General features: G+C 40.6%; 1 protein-coding gene across 1 annotated transcript in view; it reads left to right on the forward strand.

Moving 5' to 3' along the window:
- The window catches only part of SPTLC3 (serine palmitoyltransferase long chain base subunit 3), a 135,419-nt gene extending 115,815 nt beyond the window's left edge, over positions 1 to 19,604 (forward strand). Inside the window, exons 10-12 of the mRNA XM_036245291.1 lie at positions 12,505 to 12,640; positions 17,565 to 17,694; positions 19,285 to 19,604. Coding sequence (XP_036101184.1) covers positions 12,505 to 12,640; positions 17,565 to 17,694; positions 19,285 to 19,398 — 380 coding nt within the window. The 3' untranslated portion in view covers positions 19,399 to 19,604. The remainder of the gene's footprint in view (positions 1 to 12,504; positions 12,641 to 17,564; positions 17,695 to 19,284) is intronic.
- Positions 19,605 to 21,315: the final 1,711 nt, after the last annotated feature.

Here is a 21,315-nt window from a genome sequence, read left to right on the forward strand (position 1 = left end):
ATTTAAAAACATAGATATTTAGGCTAGTTATCTGAATTGGGTGGGTTTATTTTGAGTCACTCTAAGCCTCCTATTCAGCCACACTTTGGTTCATTTTGGACCATGGACTAAAAGGAGGCTAAGAGGCTTGAACAAGGATGGAACCTCTGATGTTCATCACATCAGCACCCAGCACCTGGTTTGTGAACGTAACCAGTCACAACAGAAGACCGAACTGTGAGCTCTAGTAGATATAAAACTAGTGACTCTATATCAAGATTAAATTCATATGAAAATATAACCCTGATCAACTTCACTTGAAGCATGTCATCTACTTTGGGAGGCACTAATACTGTGTGCTTCTGTTGTATGTGTGAGGACAAATTCATTCCACATAATTCATCCTGTACCATATCCAAGATTTTTACAATTTTTTTCAAAGTTATATTTTTCAAGTAATTTTATTAATGTATGAAGCTCCATCATTTTTCTTTTCTTTACCCTCTACAGAGGAAATACAAGATAAAGGAGGGGAGAGTGAGACTTAGAATGCCTTTGCACCGGAAAATACAGCCATGCCTCATTTTTAAACCATCTCGTGTGGATTATCTCATTCATCCTGATCATTTGTGAAATGTTATCATGAGATTGGCAGGTGGGGTACTGACCCCGCCTCACCCAACATGGACTTAGAGTGGCACCAGTGCCTTCCAGCTGTGACCTTGGACCTTTGCTCTGGTCCCTGAAACAGGGCACACATATTTTTGCACTTGAGTTTGATAGGTTTTAAAAAACTGAAGGGACTCACTGGGAAGATTTAGGGCTTTGAGGGAGGAAAGAAAGGAGTACACTGGGTGACAGCAATTTGCTCTCAGGAGTGCAGTTTTCTCACTTTCCTACTGTTTATATTTGACATGAGATACATTCACAGACTTCTCTCATAAGATGTTGCTTTTCTTCAGCACAAGCTGTTTGGGGGCTGCAAACCAGTCTTATCCATCTGCAGCATCAAGCTTATCTCGCAGCTGTTCTTAGTAATTACTCTTCATCTGAAATTCTGTCTCTTCCTCAGAGAGAGAAAGAGACAGTGAAAACCAAAGAGGACTGTGACTGGGGTGATAAAACTATGATAATTAGACACAGGGTTGTAAAAGGCCTTCTCACGTTTCTCAGCGTCTACCTTGACCGAGTGTTTGGCGAATATAAAACTGGCATCCTACCATTTCTTCTCTCCCCACAAACCCAGCACATATTGTTAGTTTTGTTTCTCTGAAATCCCTCAGTGAATGCGAGAGGAGTCCACAGAGAATTCTCCCCAAATGCACCGTCTGAGGGCCCTGGCACTGAAGGCCCTTGGCATTGTTGAGGGAGGAACTAGCTGCTGCTTCCTAAATATATTTGCTACTTGGTTACCAGCTGGAGACACAGAGAGAGGCAGAGAGAGAGAGAGACAGGGCACGGAGAGCTGCTTTTTCTAAATGGTTTCAGGCCACTGGCATTTCAGCAATTGCTAATACAAAACAGATGGCCGGTGCTACGCTCCACTGGCCTTCAGCTGAGGGGCTGCCTCCATCCATGATTAATCACCTGTGCTGGGGGGTAAAAAAATTTCTACCTGGTCTTTTTGTGTGTGTGGACCTAAGGCTGCGGTTGGCAAAGTGGCAGGCCTTGCCTCGGCCATATAGCTGCTTCTGTGCCTATAGAACGGCTTGGGTTGATCCTGTAAAGACAGAATTCGCCAGCAAACTGCACTCTGGGTAGGAAGGGAATTTGTCTGTTGGTGCAGAAATCACTTGCAAAATGTTCCTCAACCTTCTGTCCCTTCATTTACTTCACCTTAAGAGTTAGCCAAGGGTAGAATTTTATGGCAGCTCAGTAAATTCTGCACTTGCTTCGAGGCCTTAAAAAACGTCCCCAGCAAGGATGGAAAGAGAATCTGTTTGTCTTTTAGATGGCAATGGGGCCAAAGGACAGTGTGGCCACTTCCTTCCACCTGTCCTACAAACAAAATATCCTTTTACACCACGGGTCCTAGAGAAGCTTCCTCTTTGCTTTAGTTTCCTCCATGTAGACGAACTCTGAGATGGGGGAGCTGTGATGTAGCACACATGGAATGTCATGTTGGTTCAGTACAACTACAGAAGGAAAGAACATGATTCCAGCTGTAGCATCTTGGAGGGTGAAGGGAAGCTGCTGTTCCTCATTGATCTTTGTTTTTCCCATCGCGGGTTCATTTTCAGCTAAGCAGCAAAAGCCCCAAATGCAGCAGGGGCCATACTCCAGCCCCACTTTTGTCAGGAGAAGTTTGTGGAGAAAACCAGCTACTCTCACAGCCACAGCTGGGGAGGATTAAGCAGGTGGATTTGTGCCTGGAGAAGCCAGCGTGTGTTCTGGGCTAGAGAGAATGTATTCGGTTTCTATCCCTGTATAACAGATCACCACAAACCAAGCAGCTTAAAACAATGCCCATTTATTATCTCCCAGTCTCCTTGGGTCAGAGTCTAGGCACAGTTTGCTCCCTCAGCTCCAAGAGGCTGCTTGAAATCCTTACCATGTGGCCCTATCCACCTGAAAGCCAGCAATGGAGAATATTTTCATGTCAGACACTCTTCTTTCTTCTTGAATCTCTTTCTTCAGGAAGAGGCCAGTCCCTTCTAAGGGCTCACCTGATTAGGTCTTAAGTATGGGTTAAACTTCTTAAAATTAATTTTACTTTTGTAAAATAGAAGGACTTTATGTAGTTAGATTTCCAGTGATTGTATGCTTCAACTTGAATATTGAGAATGAAGAGTATTTGTTGAATACTTAATCCTGGGAGATAAAAAGATATTTGAAGACCTATTCCAGATGCTGAAAAGACATAGGGGGACACAGGGAAGCCAGATTGGCTGCTGGTGCCACAGGTCACTTTGATTGATCACAGGGGCCCAATCCAAGTCATTCAGCTAGTCTTTGGTCCACGTTACTGGCTTTCAATATTTTTCAACCACAGAATGTTTTTCAAATGAAATGTACATGGAAGTCATAAAATATATATAGTTTTTAAATTTTACAACACTCATATAGGGCTGAGTGTGTGGCAGACACTCTTCGAAATACTTTCTGAATACTTAATCTTCATTAATAGTATATAATGGGCATTATTATTATTATCATTGTGCAGTAGAATAACCTGAACTCCAGAAAGATGAACTACCTTGTCCAAAATGGCAGAACTGATTTTTCAACCCAAGTCACTAGGCTTACAATCCTTGAGAACTTGGTCTTGATGCTGTGGTTGTCACAGGGGCAGCCTGGGGAGCAGGGAGGTCTGATCTCCCATTGCTGAGCTTCTCCCTCAGTTTTCCCTCCACGCCCCTCCCTGAGGCTTCCTCGGTGTACTCCCCAGAAAACACTTTGAACAGCAGAAATTTGAATCATGTAGGCAGCTGCCTTGGATGGGGCTTCCTGGTGGCCACTTTCACTTGCATTGTTTCTCAGAGGCCCAAGTAACCTAGTTACTCAGCCTAGGGACTGTCCTTTGCTGCCTCCTTTGCCTTCTTGCCATAAATAAGAAGAGTTGCTGACACACAGACATTTGCTGCCACTCTGGCTTCCTACCTTGTCTTGCCACCTCTAGTTTTTCTTCATCCTAATCAATACACTATATACAATGAGCTTTTCTCTTCCTAAAGCCCCTCAGAACATGGCATTTCCTGCTCACGACGCTGCTTTGGCTCCTTATTCCTCACCAGGACCTTCCAGCCCTTAGGGAGCATTCGCAGATCTCAATGGTCTGACTTCACTGATCTTTCTCATCACTGAAATCCAAACATTTAGGCAATGAGTTAGTGGCCCTCCCCCTCTGAAATTACATGCACACGATGTTAACCTATCACCTCTAGGTCTTTGCTCCAAACTCTCAGAGCATTTCTTCCATGGATCATTCCATTCCCTACCTTCCTTTATAATTACACGATTTTTGCTAGTCTATATATTCCTTGAAAGTAGTACATACATTTGTCTTTTAAACCTCCATTGATCACAACAGCCACTATATAGCACGCTCCCCAAAGTCCTGGGAGACAGGTGGAGTAGCTGTTGTTATCATCCCCATTTAACAGATTAGCAAAACGAGGCTCAGAGATAATGAGTGACTGGCTCATCTTCATAGAAAAAAGAAAAGGTCAGACGGAACTTGACTCACAGATCTGTTGATGGAGAGCAAAATACTGAGACTAAATTGCTCTCTGGTGTCTTCAGCTAAGATCAGCCTTATTATCTTTGTATAATCAAAAAACCACAGTATAATTTGTGACTTGGCATGGTGGTTCTTGAATGGGGTGCACACTGCAGTTACCCAATTACCGCAGTTAGAATTTTTCTAAAAGGTCCACACCCGTCCATCTAGAGCAGAATCTCTACTGAGAAGGCCTTACTATGTGTATTCTACAAAAAAAAAAAAAAAAAAAAAAAAAAAAAAGCCAAAAGACTGTGTCTGTGTGTCCTCCTGCTTAAAAATTGCTGATTTACAAGGTTTCCAGAAGGGCCCTAGCCTTCCAAAGTACCCCCACTTAATGTGTAAAATTCCATAATTAGTGACTTTGGAAGATACTGCTCTCTATTTAATGCAAGTAAACATTAAATTATTATTCATTCTGTAAGTATTTGAAGTACTAGTATGTGAAAAGCCTGCTAACTTTGTCTATATCAGTTTAATGGCTCTTCTTCTCAAGTGTGCAGTATGTGATACCTGCCCTATCTACCAGTAGATCATTTACTTGTAAAAACAGCCTTGGAATTTTTCATCTTCTACTCCACCTTGGCAGCTGGCCCGGCTCCTGTACATAGTGAGTGCTTTTCATTTGTGAAATGTATGAATCCATGAATCATGGGATTCACACCTCATCAGGAATGAGTTTACCAGCTTCTTTCCAAAGGGCAGACTTTGATAGACTCAGAGGCACAGCCCGTTTCCAGGTCAGCTGGATAATGCATTAATGATCTTCTAGGCTCAGTTTCTCTATCTGTAAAGGGGGCCCAAAGGCATACTGTTAGGCTCACTATAGGTGCACAAGAGATGTCCATTCTTACCCCTCCGTGCGGATTAAACCCCGGATGGTATAATTGAGCAGTGAGTGGGGAGGGGAGGGAGTAGTGTCTTCCTGTGGTCCTTGAAATCAGGCCAGGCAGACAGCCGTCTACCCTTGATGTCCACCCTGCCTGCTCCTGTACGCATTCCACAGGGGTAAGACTGAGTGGCCTGGAGAGTCCTTGGAACATGTGTATGTGACTATAAAACATGCCATAACCTTGGAATCCAGACATCAAAAGGGAGCGCGTCAGTGCCTGATAAAAATGTGCGTTCCTCTCAGCAAACCACTCCAAACACTGTTTTCTCCATCCTACCGGGAAGCTTGTCACTGTTAATGTGATTCTTATGATTCTTGCCACTCTGTAGCCTCTTGATCTTTACTGAGATCTCTTTGCCCCTGAGTGTGTTGGAAACAAAATGTCCTGTCTGGTGTCCAGAGCTTAAAATAATAGACGCTGGGTTCCTGCTGCCACGTTGAAATTTTACTCCAAGGTCTCTCGCAAACACCCCCTCCCCACACCCCACTCTCCATGTCAGGGGGAGAAGCAGGGCTGACCAGGCAGACAAAGAAGGGGAAAGAGGCAGGGAAATTAGACAATCTTAGAACACTGCGGGCATTCTTTAATATCAATTTGATTTTTTAGTGGGACATGTTTTATGGAAAGAGGCTTCCCACCTCTGAAAAAAAAAGACCACATTTTTCAAGCCATGCTGCCTAGGCACATGTTTGTGGCCATCCAGTCTATGTTCAAAGAGGGGTGGTGTGCTAAATAATTTAGGGGGTGGTGAGCAGTGTGTATTTTTGCATCTGCATTTGTAAGCTCAGAAAATAATACAAAAAGTCACCCCGTGGCATCTAGGCATATTCCTGTTTCCTCTGTTTGAAAGTGAGTTTGCAAAGTCTGCAGAAAATAGAGAGAGGCACTGGGGTTGGCTCTCACTAACTCCTCAAATCCACCTCTTTCACTTAGTCTCCCAGGGGAAATGCCTGTCACTCTTTTCTTGCATGCTGATGTTTCAGCAGAAAAGAAATTTTCCTTCTTTAGCCTTTGACAGGTTTTTCTGAGAGTCTCCACTGTCCACAATTCTTTCTCACCCTCTGGAGACTGAGTTGTCCCAAACATATTTTTGGAAAGGCCACAGACGATTGTTTTTATTAGGGGACTGCAAAGCTTTGTAGTGGGATGCTTTGTGTTTTATTTGTTTTCCTTCCCCTGCCCCAGCTGTTTTTGTTTTAACAGCATTGGAGGGAAGGTTAAAGTATTTGTGGCCTCTGTTAACCTAGCCCATCTCTCACGTTGGCAGAGCTAGAAATCGGAATGGATGGAACGGCAACATACAGGTCATCTGCCAGGATGGGTTTATCCCTGATTTTATCCACCCTCACAAGAGGGGCGAGGTTGACACTGGGGTCGACCTCAAGTGGAGCGAACACTTTGGAGCAGTTAGCTGTCAGGGGAACAGGTCACCCCACAATATGTACTATCTGAGCACCCAAACACTCAGTAGCTGCTGGGATGTCATTGTACCAAATGAGAAGCTGCAATAGAAGCCCATCCTTTACTTTCCATGTCCAACCAGGGAGCGTGACTCAGTCAGGACACAATCAGGCACCTAACACTGCTGTGCATGGCCTTGGAGGTGACCTGGTCATGGCAACTCTGTCTAAGACATCTGAGTCTTCTTGGCTGTACCTTCTGAAAAACAAAACTCATGCCTGGTTTTATCCCAAGAGAACCTCATTTAAATGGTCTGGGGTGCAGGCTGGGCATAGGATTTTGCCAGGCTCTCCAGATGACTGAGTAGCACCCAGGCTGCAGAGACTGCCGCCCTGGGGACAAGGTAGTAATAACCTTCCGTGCATTCCCACACGCCAGGCACAGCACAAGGCTCTTTCCCTGCATTAATCCCTTTATTTATCCCAATTTCCCTGGGAGATTAGTTTATTTGTCTCTATTTTACAGGTAAAGCTGGGGTTGTAAGGCCTTAGGTTATCTGGGTGCAGTTTTGATTCTTAGACCATTTAACTTTAAAGGCTATCCTTTTCCACGCAACAGCTTCTTCAGAGACCCAGAATAAAGCAAAATAAAACACTTGGATAAACTCTCCAGAACCCTACATATCAGTTCATTTACTTACTTATCTCTGCAGGGACCTTCCCTTTCTTCTACAGAATAGTGGAAGAGGGGTCAGACATGAATGATGGACTTGACGTGTTGCAAAGGGAACATGGCCGCAATGGCCAGTCTTCATGCCTTCCTGGCATGGCTGTCCCTGTGCAAAAGGACAAGTGCTAAACATGCTTCCTACGTTCACAAAGCACTCTTCAAGCAAGGATCTCAAAGCACAACATAATTAATAAAATCACCCACATCCTGTCTAGATGAGTAGCATTTTATATGTACAAATTCCTCTCTGCCCCCAGGCTCTTCAAGAGTAGGAGAATGTTTCCAATTTTAAAGAGTGAGCAATAGAGTAATTGAAAGGAGCTGTATCTTGGCCAACTCAAAAGACCTCAAAGGCATTTATAGTGACCTATATGAGAAAACATGGTGACCACAAAGTGTGTCATAATGGCTTGTAATCCATGCTGTGCTAAATGGTTCAAAGATAGGAAAGACAGGGCAAGAATAAAACATTCAGTTCTTAAGAGTCACCTACCCCTGGGATTGATGCTCTGATCTGCTTGGTCCACTCTCCAAGGGATCTAGAAACAGTAAAGTGATGACATTAGCTGATGATTCCATTACTTGGGTTAATCAAGGCAGAGGGGACAGACGGGGCCAATTAAGTAGCTGGGCAGCCCATTGATAGATGAATCATTACAGGCAAGTGCAAAGATAATGCCACTGGGAAAAGCAATTTAAGTCATTCATGCACTTTCAGACCAGGAAATCCTTCTAGTCTTTGAGGGGGATCATTTAGGAATCATCAGACCCAGCCTGATGAAGTCATCTATTCATTGTGCAACTAACGATCAACAAAAGAGCTGAATGCACAAGGGGACAGACCATATGGAATACATTTTGGTGGCTGGGATGTATATCTCTGCCTTCACTTCAATCACCTTCTTTAAAACAAGTCTTACTCCATCCCTCTTTGCTTTTTCTTTCCTATCCACAATCTCCCCCTACTCTTTATGTTCTAATATACAAATTCAATGTATGGATGACATTTTTTTAATGTAAAGACAAATATTCTCATTCCTAATTTCTAGTTCTTTTCTTCACATAGGTTTCTCTCTGTACACATAATAAGTTTCCAAGAGACTCTTCAGCATGTTACAAAACAGGGTTTTTTTTAAGCACCAAGGAGGCTGTGTCTATAAAAGTTATACAAATTGTTCTACACCTCTCTGAACCCATTACTTGTAAATTCAAGTTTCAAATCTGAAACTTTGGGGGAGAAGGTTTATCTTAAAGAAGAAGAAGAAGAAGAAGAAGAAGAAGAAGAAGAAGAAGAAGAAGAAGAAGAAAAAGAAGAAGAAGAAGAAGAAGAAGAAGAAGAAGAAGAAGAAGAAGAAGAAGAAGAAGAAGAAGAAGAAGAAGAAGAAGAAGAAATAAAAGCATATATCAATTAAAGTGAATCATACTTTCAACTACTTGTTTTTTAAAACTAAAGTCCCAATCAGAAACCTGAAAATAAAAGTTATCAATAATGGCCACAATGATAGATCTAATGAACACCATTTTTTTCTCTTGATTTATCTTCTCCATCCTTGACTGCTATTTATCTACCTTTTAAGTTCATCTTCCTCTTCTCAACCATTAAATGTTGGATTCTTCAATTGCTATGCATTTTTTTTTAGATGATCTACCCATAGTTTCTGCTTCATCATGCCTAGTTCTCAATCATTCTGTTCTACAAACCATAGGACCATTGTACCTGTTCTGTTTCCTGTACCTGAAATGCTCTCCTCTGTTGTGTGTGTGTGTGTGTGTGTGTGTGTGTGTGTGTGTGTTTGCTAATCCTCACCCAAGGATATTTTTTCCATTGAATTTTAGAGGGAGTGGAAGGAAGAGAAGGAGGGAAAAGAGAAACACAGAGAGGAAGACATCAATGAGAGAGAAAGAAACATCAACTGGTTGCCTCCCACACGACCCTGACCAGGGCAGGGATTGAACCCACAACCCAGGTATATGCCTCTGACCTGAGCTGAACCTACAACCCTTTGGTCCGAGGGCTGATGATGCTCAAACTGATGAGTCCAACCAGCCAGGGCTCTCCTCTGATTTTTTGCCAGGTTTACATTTGTTTATCCTTGAGATCTAAGCTCATTTATTATGTATTGACTTTCTCAGACTTGGTCCAATCTAACATGCGTTCTCATAATACCAAATAGCATTCTTTACAGCACTCATCAGAGCTACAATTTACCATTTATGATTATTTGATTGTCTGTCTCCCACTAGACTATAAGCTCTTCCCTCTTCCTATTTCTTTTTTTCCTGTTTCTACTACTAACCTTGCCCTCCTCAACTCTCTTCTTTATGAGTTACCATAGCTTCTACCAATGGTTCCCTCTATCTTATAGATTCTGATAATAAGCTTTTCTCTCTAGGTACCCCAATATGTAGTCTTACTACCAATTATTGATTCTTTTTAAATTCTTCACATTCACACTTTACCAGTAAGAGGATCTTATTATTATTATTCATATTTATTATCTCTTTGGAAAAGTTCTTACAATAGGCTAATTCATGGATCCTTGGCCAATACCCAAATGGACTGCCCTTGGGTCAAGGGTGTCCTGCATCCATTAGCCTTAGCCAGCATGGTGGGGGTAAGAGGTCAGGTTTCCTGAGAAAGTATAATAAGCCAGATACTTTTTTTATCACAACCTGCTTGCTGAGAGCTGTCAGACTTGGGGATAGATCTTCTTTGAGACCTGGGATTGGGTGAAGGATAATAACAGAAAACAAGTAGGGACATTTGGAGCATTCAACATCATTCTCCTTGGTTGGTGTTTCACTCAATAAAATCTCCATTCCTCAGCATATATGTTAACACATTTAAAATGTTACAGAAGTCAAGTATATTTTTGTCTGATGAGCAAAGAAAAATTCTAAAAAGAGGATATGATTTGGGGAGTGATAAAGCCTAGTTAAAAATGTCAGATGTTTGGATAAAGAAAGTGCTTTTTGAGGGGCTGTCTACTTTTGAGTCACCCTTACTTTTCAGGAGTAACCCTTCAGGTTTCTCACCCAAAGTGAAAGGGATCTGCCAGTACTTCTCTGTAGTAGGCTCCAGACTTTAGTCCTCAATGTCCTATCTCATCCCTCACAACATGAGTCTGTCTAAAACTTGCTCAACCTTCAACCTCTCAACTATCTCTACTGAAAAAAAAAAAAAATGGTATAACAATGATCCTAACAGCTGGCAGTGATAAATTTTATTGAACTTCGGGGAAGAGATGGCCACCATTCATTATCTGGTGGACATTAATCATTGCTGCTATTGGGCAGAGCACCATAATATAGGGGTTAACAACACAGAATCTAGAACTCAATTACCTGGGCTTAAATTCTGATTCTGCTACCTACTAACTATATGACTTGGGTAAGTTACTTGGCTCCTCCTCATTTATAACATGAGATTACAACATCTATGTCAATACAGTTTCTAAATGGCTAACTAAATTATTAAATATCAAGTGCTTATAACAGTGGTAACTTTACATATGTGTGAGCTACAAGTATTATTGTTGTTGATATTATTATTGTCCTTTAGAAGTAACCTTATCCAATTAATGGATATTTGTATTTCTCAGGACACATTTGGTTAGAGGTTTTAGAAATCCAGCTCAAAGTGACTTAAGTAAGAAACAGAAATGTATTGGTTTACACAACCAGGGCTAGTCCAGAGAATGGATTCACTTAGGCATAAATAGGTCTAAGCAATTGATTATGCCATCAGGACTGTTGCTGACCTGTGTCTTAGCTTTCTTCTTGGTCAACATCATTCTCAAGCAGGTTTCCTCCATATGGTGACAAAGATGTAGCTTGGGAGTGACCAAATTCTCACAGTAGATCTGAAAGACTCTACTAGGCCCAGGTTGTGTTCCATCATGAGCCAATAATAAGGAGAATAAAGTGTTCCTATTGGCCAAGGCTTGATCACATTTATCACTGCCAGCTGTTAGAATCATTGTTATACCCTTGTAGCAAAATGGAAAGGTAGGATGAACTTTACATGAACACCATGGTCCATTGGAGGAAGGAGGTTGAGCAGGAGATGTCACTGCTTACGCCATTGTCAAGGCACAATCTAGGGCCATGTCTCTAAGAAGGAAGTAAACAATATGTTTACTAAAAGTTTACCCGTTTTATATCTGGAGAACTATAGACAACCAGTAGTGATGTTCAAAATATTGAATAACTGGTAGAGCAACAGCTCTTATCAGTTTGAATAGACACCTGACCAATCAGAGGTCAACAGTAGCAGCACATTTCTGCTGAATAGCAACCTTGCATCAAATGTAAACTGGACTGATTTCTAGGGGTGTAAACACCTAATGCTGTGCAACCTTCCTTAATGAGAATTTACTGACTAGCTGTGGCTGATTTAGTGACTTTCTTGATTAGAGGCAGGACTGGAGTAGACAGATGTCCTCAGAACTCCTTCTGCTCTTTAATTCTATTGTCATCTCACATGTATAACCTCACCACTGGACATATGCTGAGGACAAAGGATAAGCGTCCAAGCAAAAGCACCAATAACCTTGAAATGAACATATGCACCTTGGCTAGACTTTCTGTTTGAAGTAAACACTGTCATTCTTTTCTGCTTGGGGAAAACCAGAGGCCCCCCTCTTTCCTTCCCTTTATTACTCTACCATCACCAAATGTCTCACAAAACATCCCTGGTTTCAGCTGGGCCTATCTTGTCCAGAAAAATGTTATTCCTCCAAATTCAAGTTGGGTAGCATGTTCTTTAATTAGAGACTTGAATGCGGGGCAATCTTTTTAGCTCAACTTGGCTAAAAAGCCTCTACGAACACCTAGCATGATAGTGGGTTGTATGTGTGGTGGGGAGGAAGAGGCGGAGACTTCTTGTGTCATTTCTTCTCGAGTTAATGTTTCTAAAGCAGTTAGTGCAAAGTCCATACACAATAGGTACCTAGTAAATGATAGTTCATCTCCTTCCTTCTTGCTAGAAACCTCTCCTGCTACCCTACTCCACTGTGTTCCTGCAGCCTAGCCTACCTTTAATTGCTAGCAGTACCTGGCAGCATCATTGCCCCTAGATCCTGTCTTCCAGGCTCAGGGCAGTTCCCAAGCATCAGTGCCCACACCTGCTCACCAGGAGACATGTCCCTACCCTACTTCCACCTCTTCCCAGCCAACACTGCAGGCCTGCAGAATGACTTAGGAATGCTTGCCAAGCCAATCTGACCTTTGTTTCCCTCTTCCTGGTAGTAATTGATGGATTTCATGCCTGTCTCCTTTCAGGGTTAAAGAGAGTACGACAACTTGCAAAAAACACAAGATACTTCAGACAGAGACTGCAAAAAATGGGATTCATTATCTATGGCAATGAGGAATCTCCCGTTGTTCCCCTGCTCCTTTACATGCCTGGTAAAGTAGCGTGAGTATCCAACAGACTCTCAGAGTAATGCAGAAGCCCCGAGGTGATCTGACTAAGATGGTGCCTTTGACACTATGGAGCTCTTGCAACATAGGTGTTGATTGTGCACTTTGAACAGGGAGCTGAGTCCAGAATTCACTTATAGAACTGCTCAGAAGCCACATGCCAGCCCATCAGCAGGGTCTTTCCACAAGTGCTAAGCTCAACCATTTTCTAGCTCTGTGAATTTAGGGGAGCCACCTACCCTTCCTAAGGCTCAACAGTAAATTAAGGATGTTCCTGAGCCTCCTCCTGCCCTAAGATCTTTCTCAGGGAGAACTTCTCCTAATATTTAAGAACAAAAATTCCCGGGTTTTGTGCTTTCTCCCATTGAACCCTTGGGACCATCCTCAAAAGAAAGCATCCTTACTTTAAGTGTGGGGAGACTGAGGCTGAGAGCAGTTAAACAACTTGCTCCATGCCATACTTGTCAAGCAGTAGATCCTAGAGAACAACCCAAACCTGGGCTTGCTCCAAAACTCATGCTCTCAACACTAAATTATAAAACCTTTCCTGCATATTTGCATGTCTGACCAAGCCCATGGTGGAAAGTAATATTCAACGTACATTTATCAGATTCTAGAGGTCCCCTCTTTGAATAAAACCCCAATATTGGAAATTTCTGTTTGGCTCTCTAACAGTCTGAATAGATTGGCAGAGTGTTGGAGGTATAGAAAACAGGTCCAAGGGCTATCAGTTGAGACCTTGTGATGGGTAGGAGTGAGTTAATAGTTCCCAAAAGGTTGATTCTTTGGAGTACACTTTTGTGTCATTTCACCACAGCAAAATCCCAAACAGCTAAAACACGTGTGAGTTGTTTCATGTGCACAGGTTTACCACCACTCAGCCTTTTGTTCACAGATCTGAGTCAGGACATCAATGCCTGGAATGGCAAGCAGACAGCATGCTACAGAAAGGTCCCATGGGATCCTGCTCTGTGACCATGGTGATTCAAAGTAGCAGATAATCCAAAACCCTTTATTTACCATCTGATTTGAAAAGCACAAAAGGAAATCTAATTTACTCAGAGTAATTGGGGAAATGGTGTGTTCTGGAAGAAAGATTCCACATTTGTCTCATGCCAGTCTAATATTTTATCATTGGCTCAAAGGAAATCAGCAAATATCAACTTACTTTATTTTTGAGAGTGTGACATGCATAACACGGCAGGTGTCAGTCAGGGGTATGCTGGATGGTTCCAACTTTGACGATGAAAGCTGGAATTAAAACCTCAGCAGGTTGGGAAATAGGTCAATCCAATGAGAAGAGTTCATAGCATAGAAAGTAAGAAAAAATGCATTTAAATTCTAGAGATCAACTGTACAATGACAGAAAGTTCCCCTGCTCTTTTATATTCCAGGAGTACCAACTGGACAACAGTAAATGTGAAAAATAAAAATAGAACTGAGAGGGAGCTTCACGTACAAGTTATGCTCTATGGTGTAGTGAGATGTTTGGAATGAAAAAGAATTTTGACTCTGCCTCTTCCTAGCTGAGCAAACCTTGGACAAGTTACCCAAACTTCTGAAGCCCCATTTTTTTTCATTTTGGAAATGAGATATAATAGTATCTATTTCATAAGGCCATTGTGAAGATTAAACAAGATGAGATATATCAGCATTTGACATTGCCTCTTATATAGAAGCTACTCAGTATTAGCTATCATTATTAATAGCATTAAGAATATGTATAAAGCACTTAATATAGTGTTTGATGTTTTTTAAGCACTCAATCAGTGGTAGCTGTTATTATTATTACTACTACTTCTAATTCTGCTACAGTGATGATTATTACTAGTTTTAACTGAGTGCAAGATTGAGTTACTATAATTGCATGGCTCCCAAAATAATTATTGCAATCTTTAGTTACATTAATAAAAATAGACCTTCCAGGAAAAATAGTAGTAAAGATACAGCGATACTCTGCATCAATTATTCCATATTGAACACTGGAGGATGTCAAACTATCTAGTGCCTTCCAGTTTAAGACGGTTTTAATGAGGAGCTAATATTGCTAAATGCCAATTATATGCTACTTAAGGCTCTTAGACCAAGGGACCATCCACTGAGGGTAGGACGCTTAACCCTAGTTTACAAATGAGGACAACAAGGCTCACAAAAGTCAAACTCCTTCCTAAGGGCCACTCAGGTTGTAGGTAGTAGAGCATAGAACGCATTTGCCTCCTAAACCAGGGCTCTTTGCAGTGCACAGCACAGCCTCTTGAGCTTTAGTGCATGGGGGGAAATGCACATCTCACTAAAGCGGGGTGTAAGTTCAGCCCTCTTTAATATCATCTCTGGTGAATCCAAAGGCATCAATCACTACAATGGAAAAAAAAAAAAAAACCACCTCTAATAGTTTGAGCTGTCTAAGGAAACTTAGAACAGGTTAGTTACAAAAGGTCATATCATCTATTGTTAGCAGGAGATGCTGGCAAGAGCTAGCCCTGCCGCCTGGCCTGATTTCTATCTCTGATATTTCTTCAACGACAAGTTTATGTGTAGAGAAGCTGATGAGACAAAGAGTTAATTGTATAAGCCAGTGTAGGAGCACTTCTTTCATTTGCTCATTTAAAAACCTTTGATTTTATTAAAAAACTGCAGAATGAAAATCTAGTCTCTAGCCAGTTGAACTTTTAAAAAGATTCCTCTTGAAACTCTACCACTGGAATCTTCTAAGGAGTTTTCAATGTAGTGTGATTTCACTCATAAAACGTGCACTTAAGTAGTATTTATTTATACTATATGTATTGAACATATTGTATTTACTATTTAGTACAGGGCTTACATTTTCCTTTCATGGTCCTTGTCACACACTTGGAAGATGATGGGACACAAGACACAGTGATGCTGCATGCAACACATGCTAATGTTTAGTTATTTATTTATTATTATTATTATTATTATTATTATTATTATTAGATAATTTAGTTTCTTTCAGCCTGTGCCAGCTCTGATTTCCTTTGGGGAGTACAAACCCAGAGGCTTATTATATAAAATGTTCAGGGCAATTATATGCATTAACTGAAAGAGGCAAAGTTTAGTAGTGCAAGTTTTAAACTCAGAAGTGCTCCAGGGAGGCCTCAAATTAGCCTAATGAACCAAGAGTCATATAGTTTGCTTCACATTCTTTGGCAAAACTCGCTTCCTCTGGTACAAAGAGAAACACACAGACAGTGAAAACGCTCCTTTGGGAGTCCCAGCAACTGGCCTGAGAGCATGGGTCAGGTGGTTTGTACTCTAGCAATAAAAGCACTTGACTTGTTTCTCAGACAATTATGAGCTCTCATCCTGTGTAGTTCCGTGGGCAGCCTTCCATAGGGTGATCAAGTAAGAGAAAGAACAGCCACTGTTTTCAAGCTTTTTCAGTTAGAAAGCTTCATCTCCTTGTAACCTTCCCAGCTCAAATCAAAGGGCGAATCTTGCCTTACCCAACCCAGGGGGCCAGAGAGGCTGTATATTCGGTAGGTTTTATTAATCTCCATTGCTTCATCGAGGCAACCAAAAGGCAGACAGCTAACTGGCGAGAGGAATGAATAAATGAACAGGCTTGCTCTCAGGTCTGGTTCAAGAATTCTTCTTGAGTTATGACTAGAAGGTTTCTGTGATGCTGTCAGCTTCCAGCCTAAAATAAGACACCAGAAATCTCTTAATGCTAAGAACAGATATGAGGCATTTACCTCACTAAGTAATTAAAGTTTCCTGCAGAGAATAACAGAGCAGAGAGGGAAAGATTCACTTGGGGCATGCTTTTGGTCTGACCTTGGCTCTTGACACAAGAAATTTACAGACTTTGACAGTGTGATATTCTAGAATTGCTACTTAAATTAGCTCTGGAAAAGAAAGAAACTAAAAGCAGTTAAGGGGAAGGAACCATAGCTTTAGAAGGTTTTACCCTGCATCAGAGAGTTTTGCGTTATGTGACTTATGTCCTATAAGCTGCATCTACTGGCCAGCCTCTCTGTGCACGCACATTTCTTTCTCTGTCTCCCTCTTGCCCCATTCCCCTTTTAACTAGTCAATGAATTGACTACCCTTGAACATACCTGGGTGTGTTCATTCACACATAAAGAAATGAGGAAGAGCCCTGGCCGGTTTGGCTCAGCGGTTAGAGCATCAGCCTGAGGTCCAGAGAGACCTGGGTTCGGTTTCCGCGAAGGGCATGTACCTCGGTTGCAGTTTGTCGCCGGCCCTGGTTGGGTCGTGTGGGTGGCAGCCACTCAATGTGTCCCTTTCACATTGATGTTTCTCCCTCTCTCTTTCCCTCCCACTCTATCTGAACAAAATATCAAAAAATGTCCTCGGGTGAGGATTAAAAAAGAAATGAGGAGATCCTTGCTATTTTCTATCCCTGGTTTAATGGAAAATAAAATATTTTGCTCTGGAGTGAGAATATGGCTTCAGTTTGGCTCCTGTAGACCCTCTGATTTTGGTCCTCATTAAGTATAGGCTTCTTGAAATTTTCATACTATATTATTGGCATTAAGTTTTTTAAATCCATAAGTGTGCATTTAATATATATTCTTTCTTTATGTAATTGCACTATGTTGGCTATTTGGTTTTTATTCCTAGGAATCCTAAGACAAAAGATTTAACACCAATGCAGACTTCTTAATTCAAGGTCATATACATCAGCATTTTCTGCTCAATGTTAGACTTGGTACTCAAGATTATATAATGAGCATGCCAGGCCAAATAATAATCACACTCAGGTGCCATCAAGTGACTGTCCTATTTCTATGTCAATTGTATTTGATACATGTTTAAAAACTTCAGTTATCTTCTACCAATTGTTATTTAAAAAAGAAAAGGTCAACCATATTCTTTTCTTTTTTGCAGTATAATTTGTCATCTCCCAGTTAAACTCATTTTTTATCTTTCCTTAGGGCTTTTGCAAGACATCTACTAAACAGAAAAATTGGAGTGGTGGTCGTTGGATTTCCAGCTACTCCCCTTGCAGAAGCTAGGGCACGGTTCTGTGTTTCAGCAACACATACCCGAGAGATGTTAGACAGGGTGAGTATGTCACAGGCCAGTGGAATCTCCAGTACCGGTACCTTGAATTCTGAACAGGTTCTTCTATTGAACTATCTTAGGGTTCCCTGGGTCTCTCTTGAGAGGTTTAGGAAAATAACACTAACAAAACTCACTACTAAAAAACAAGGGTATGATAATACTGTCCAGCAATGCGATCAACTCAGTAGATAGAAAAAGAAATCAGTTTAGTGAAGACTTGAGTCAAGTCAGTGTTTTTTGTTTTATAGAAAATACTGATGGAGTAGCCAAATCTTGTGCTTTTTCTAAATGCAGAAGCCAATTTAACATGCTAATTCAACTGCCTGCATCATGACATTTTTCATAGCCACCAAATTCATATAATAACATATAACCCAACTAGGCAACATGTTGGAAAACCAATAACAAAGACAGATCTATCCTATCAGCCATTTACATGAGGTGTTATTTAAAAATATATTTTATTGTCCTTTGATTTAAATTTGTATGTGAATGAGTAATATCAGAGAACTAAGTCATCTTGATCAGATTGGAGTTGATGAAACTTTCTTACAATGTCAATGCAATTTAGAAAATACTGTTGTCTACTATGTGAAAAATCCTAGAGCAAAAAGTCTAAGAGGAGATACTAATAAGTAGCAACTAATGAATATTAGACAGAATAAATTCATCTTGAAAAGAAAGTTTAGATGATTGCAGGAGCATGAAGGTAGAAATAATTTATTATATATGAGGTTATATATGTATATTTGTTATATATAAATGAGTTATTATATATGAAGGTGGGAATGACTTCTAAAAAGGGAAATCCACAAGCCCCATTTCACCTTTTTCAAAGCATTAGACCCTGATAATTGTCTTCCTCCTCATTTTCAGGTTAAGAAAAACAGACTCAAAAGAGAGTAAAAAGTCATACCCAACACCACAGGATTAGTGATATACTAAAAGTAAAAATTATGTTTTGTATATTCTGGATCTTAATTGTTTTATTTGTAAATTTGGGGATATAGTTACCTGCCTGAATTAAGAGATTGAAAAAGATGAGTTCTTGGTCCTTTGTGGTATTAAAATATATTATTCTGTGGAACACGGAAATTCGTTTTTAAAATTAAGGGAAGGAGAAGCCAGGTGAGAGTAGGGGGCAATTATAGGAGAAAAGGGAGGATACTAATTAGCTCCCACAATGTTCCATTTTGTTCTTTGCCAGGTTGATTTGCTGTGTCATGAAGATATAATCTAAATGTAGTCCACAACCTTATCTTTTTCTTCCACAAGTTTATCTATAAGTCATTAAACTTTACAATAAAACTAAAGGGTAAGCATAAGTCCGATACGTATATTCTTTTCTTCATACCATCAAAAATAAGTGAAACATTCATAATGTGGAGTTAGACTATCAAAGAATGTTAAATAAAGTGAATTAGCATCTAACGTTCCTCTAAGGATGCCTTATACACTATACCTTAGCGATTTGGATTTTTCTTTAAAATCAAAGAAGCTGGCAAAAGAAGAGTGTGGCTCTATGTGAGGTACTGGAGAGCAGAGCCACTCGGGTTTAAAGATAACTAATGGAAGACAATTTCTTTACAGGTTTTGGAAGTGCTAGATGAGATGGGTGATCTCCTGCAGCTGAAATATTCCCGGAACAGAAAGTCAGCGCACCCCGAACTCTATGACGAGTCAAGTTTTGAACTCGACGATTAAGTTTCCAGATCCTGAATGGAACCTAAAGACTTTGCCAGAAAGATTCTCATTTTGCCAAAAAAGAATATCAGTGGGTGTCTCTCCCTTTCTAAGGACAATTTGGTTTTTGAACCAACTTAGTTGAACTGAGGGAGATGTTGTTGTGTTCTTAATGTCTCCAACTCAGGACTGCAGAGACAAAAATATGCTTTCAGATTTAATTTTCTCCTCTCCTGAGTATCCTGCTACAAATACACACACACACACACACACACACACACACACACACCTTAGAATTTTGTTATGGTAATAAGTCGGTGTTTTATTACTGCTACTGTGCTGCCTTTTTAGTCCAGACCCATTCAGGAATTCCAACCAAATGAGAGGGTTTCGATTTTCAGTTCTGTAGATCTCACTATGTGTTTACTTATTCCATCTGTGAACATGGGCAAGAGTGTGGGCAGTAGCATACCTCCTTGTTCCCCACGTGAAAGCACCAGCTAGAACTCTTGTGTCACAGGAAGTTCCAGGCAGGAAGGTAAAGAAATGTTGCTTCTACCATTTGCCACATTTGGACTTTCTCCAAAGACAAGTGTCAAAAGCCATAGTTAATATTTTGAAGGAGTGAGCAGAACTGGTCAGCAGTGCCTAGAGACGTCTTTGAAGGAAACTTTCCTTTTCCTCTTGCTGGTCTCCTACAGTTTTACAGCTGAGTTTTTGAGGTTTGAAAAATTCAAGAAGTTTGTTTCATAAGGAAGGAGGTAGAGAGCAAGCACAAGCCAATTTTAAGCCTAGACTAAAACCATGAAGTTAAAAGAATTTGAACATTTTTGGTGACATACAGAGTGAATGTTTAGCATGCATAGTCTCTATGACTTCAAGGAATGAGCTGACATTTTCCTATTGAATTTTGAGTAAATGGTGAGATTCAATTTTCTTTAGAGTTGACTCCCAAGACTCCACTTTAAGAATTGGTTCAAAAACATTTTAAAGTAAATATTCAACTTCTTCAAGACTGACACCCCCATTTAGGCCTATTAACATTAAATAGTACTGTCATCTGCCACATGCACTTCAATTTGGTGCAAAGTGAACTTGTACACTATTGGCAACTAACTATAATTTACTTCAGCACCTCTCTCTCTGTCTCTGAACACAAGCTCTGCTAGAATAGAACCCTTTTGCTAATTGGATCTAGTTGGTATGGAAAAAGCCAGTGGAAAACCTTATCTTTAACAAGCTCCCAGATGGTGCCCAGATTTGGAAACTCTAAAGAGCAGTGGTGACCTTTTAGCAAAGCTTCTGTAATAGTTTGAATGAGTTACAGAACATTCCACTCCATCAAATGACACTATAAACAAATCACTTCAAGAGAGGCTTGATTTTGTGTGACACAGATGGGCCCATGCTTTTATGCTGTGCGCTGAGATAGAACCTCCACCAGAAACAGCACTGTTGGATGGAGCAATATGCCCTGATGCTCAAAACTTATTAAAGGATAAAGGTGATCTGCACAGAATGTTTTTGGAAATTATAACCCCTAGAAGGTACAACAATTTAAAAGTGGATCATGAACATTTTTAAGTACTATTAGCTTAAAAGGAGAGGAAGTGGGTTCTGAAATGCAGTCGCCCCATCCAATAACTAAATTTTAGTTCTTCTCAATGCATCAATACGGGAATACTTGTGCAAAGAAAATATAGGTTGAATAAATGTACTAAGACAAGGAAGACATGTAGGTCTTTTTTTGAAAATCTGCATTTAAATAAAATTGATACTAGTTAATTTTACAAAATGCATAATGTCTTCAGTCCTATAAAAGAAACAAGAGACAAAGAGGTCAGCAGCATGTCTGGGCCTTCTCTAAGTTATAGCAAGCAATAAACATCCCCTTCCATTCTGGATGTCTGTGATCTACGCACCCACCCTTTGAGTTTT

The sequence above is a fragment of the Molossus molossus genome, unplaced genomic scaffold (genome assembly GCF_014108415.1).
Source record: "Molossus molossus isolate mMolMol1 unplaced genomic scaffold, mMolMol1.p scaffold_m16_p_6, whole genome shotgun sequence".
NCBI classification, from domain to species: Eukaryota; Metazoa; Chordata; class Mammalia; order Chiroptera; family Molossidae; genus Molossus; species Molossus molossus.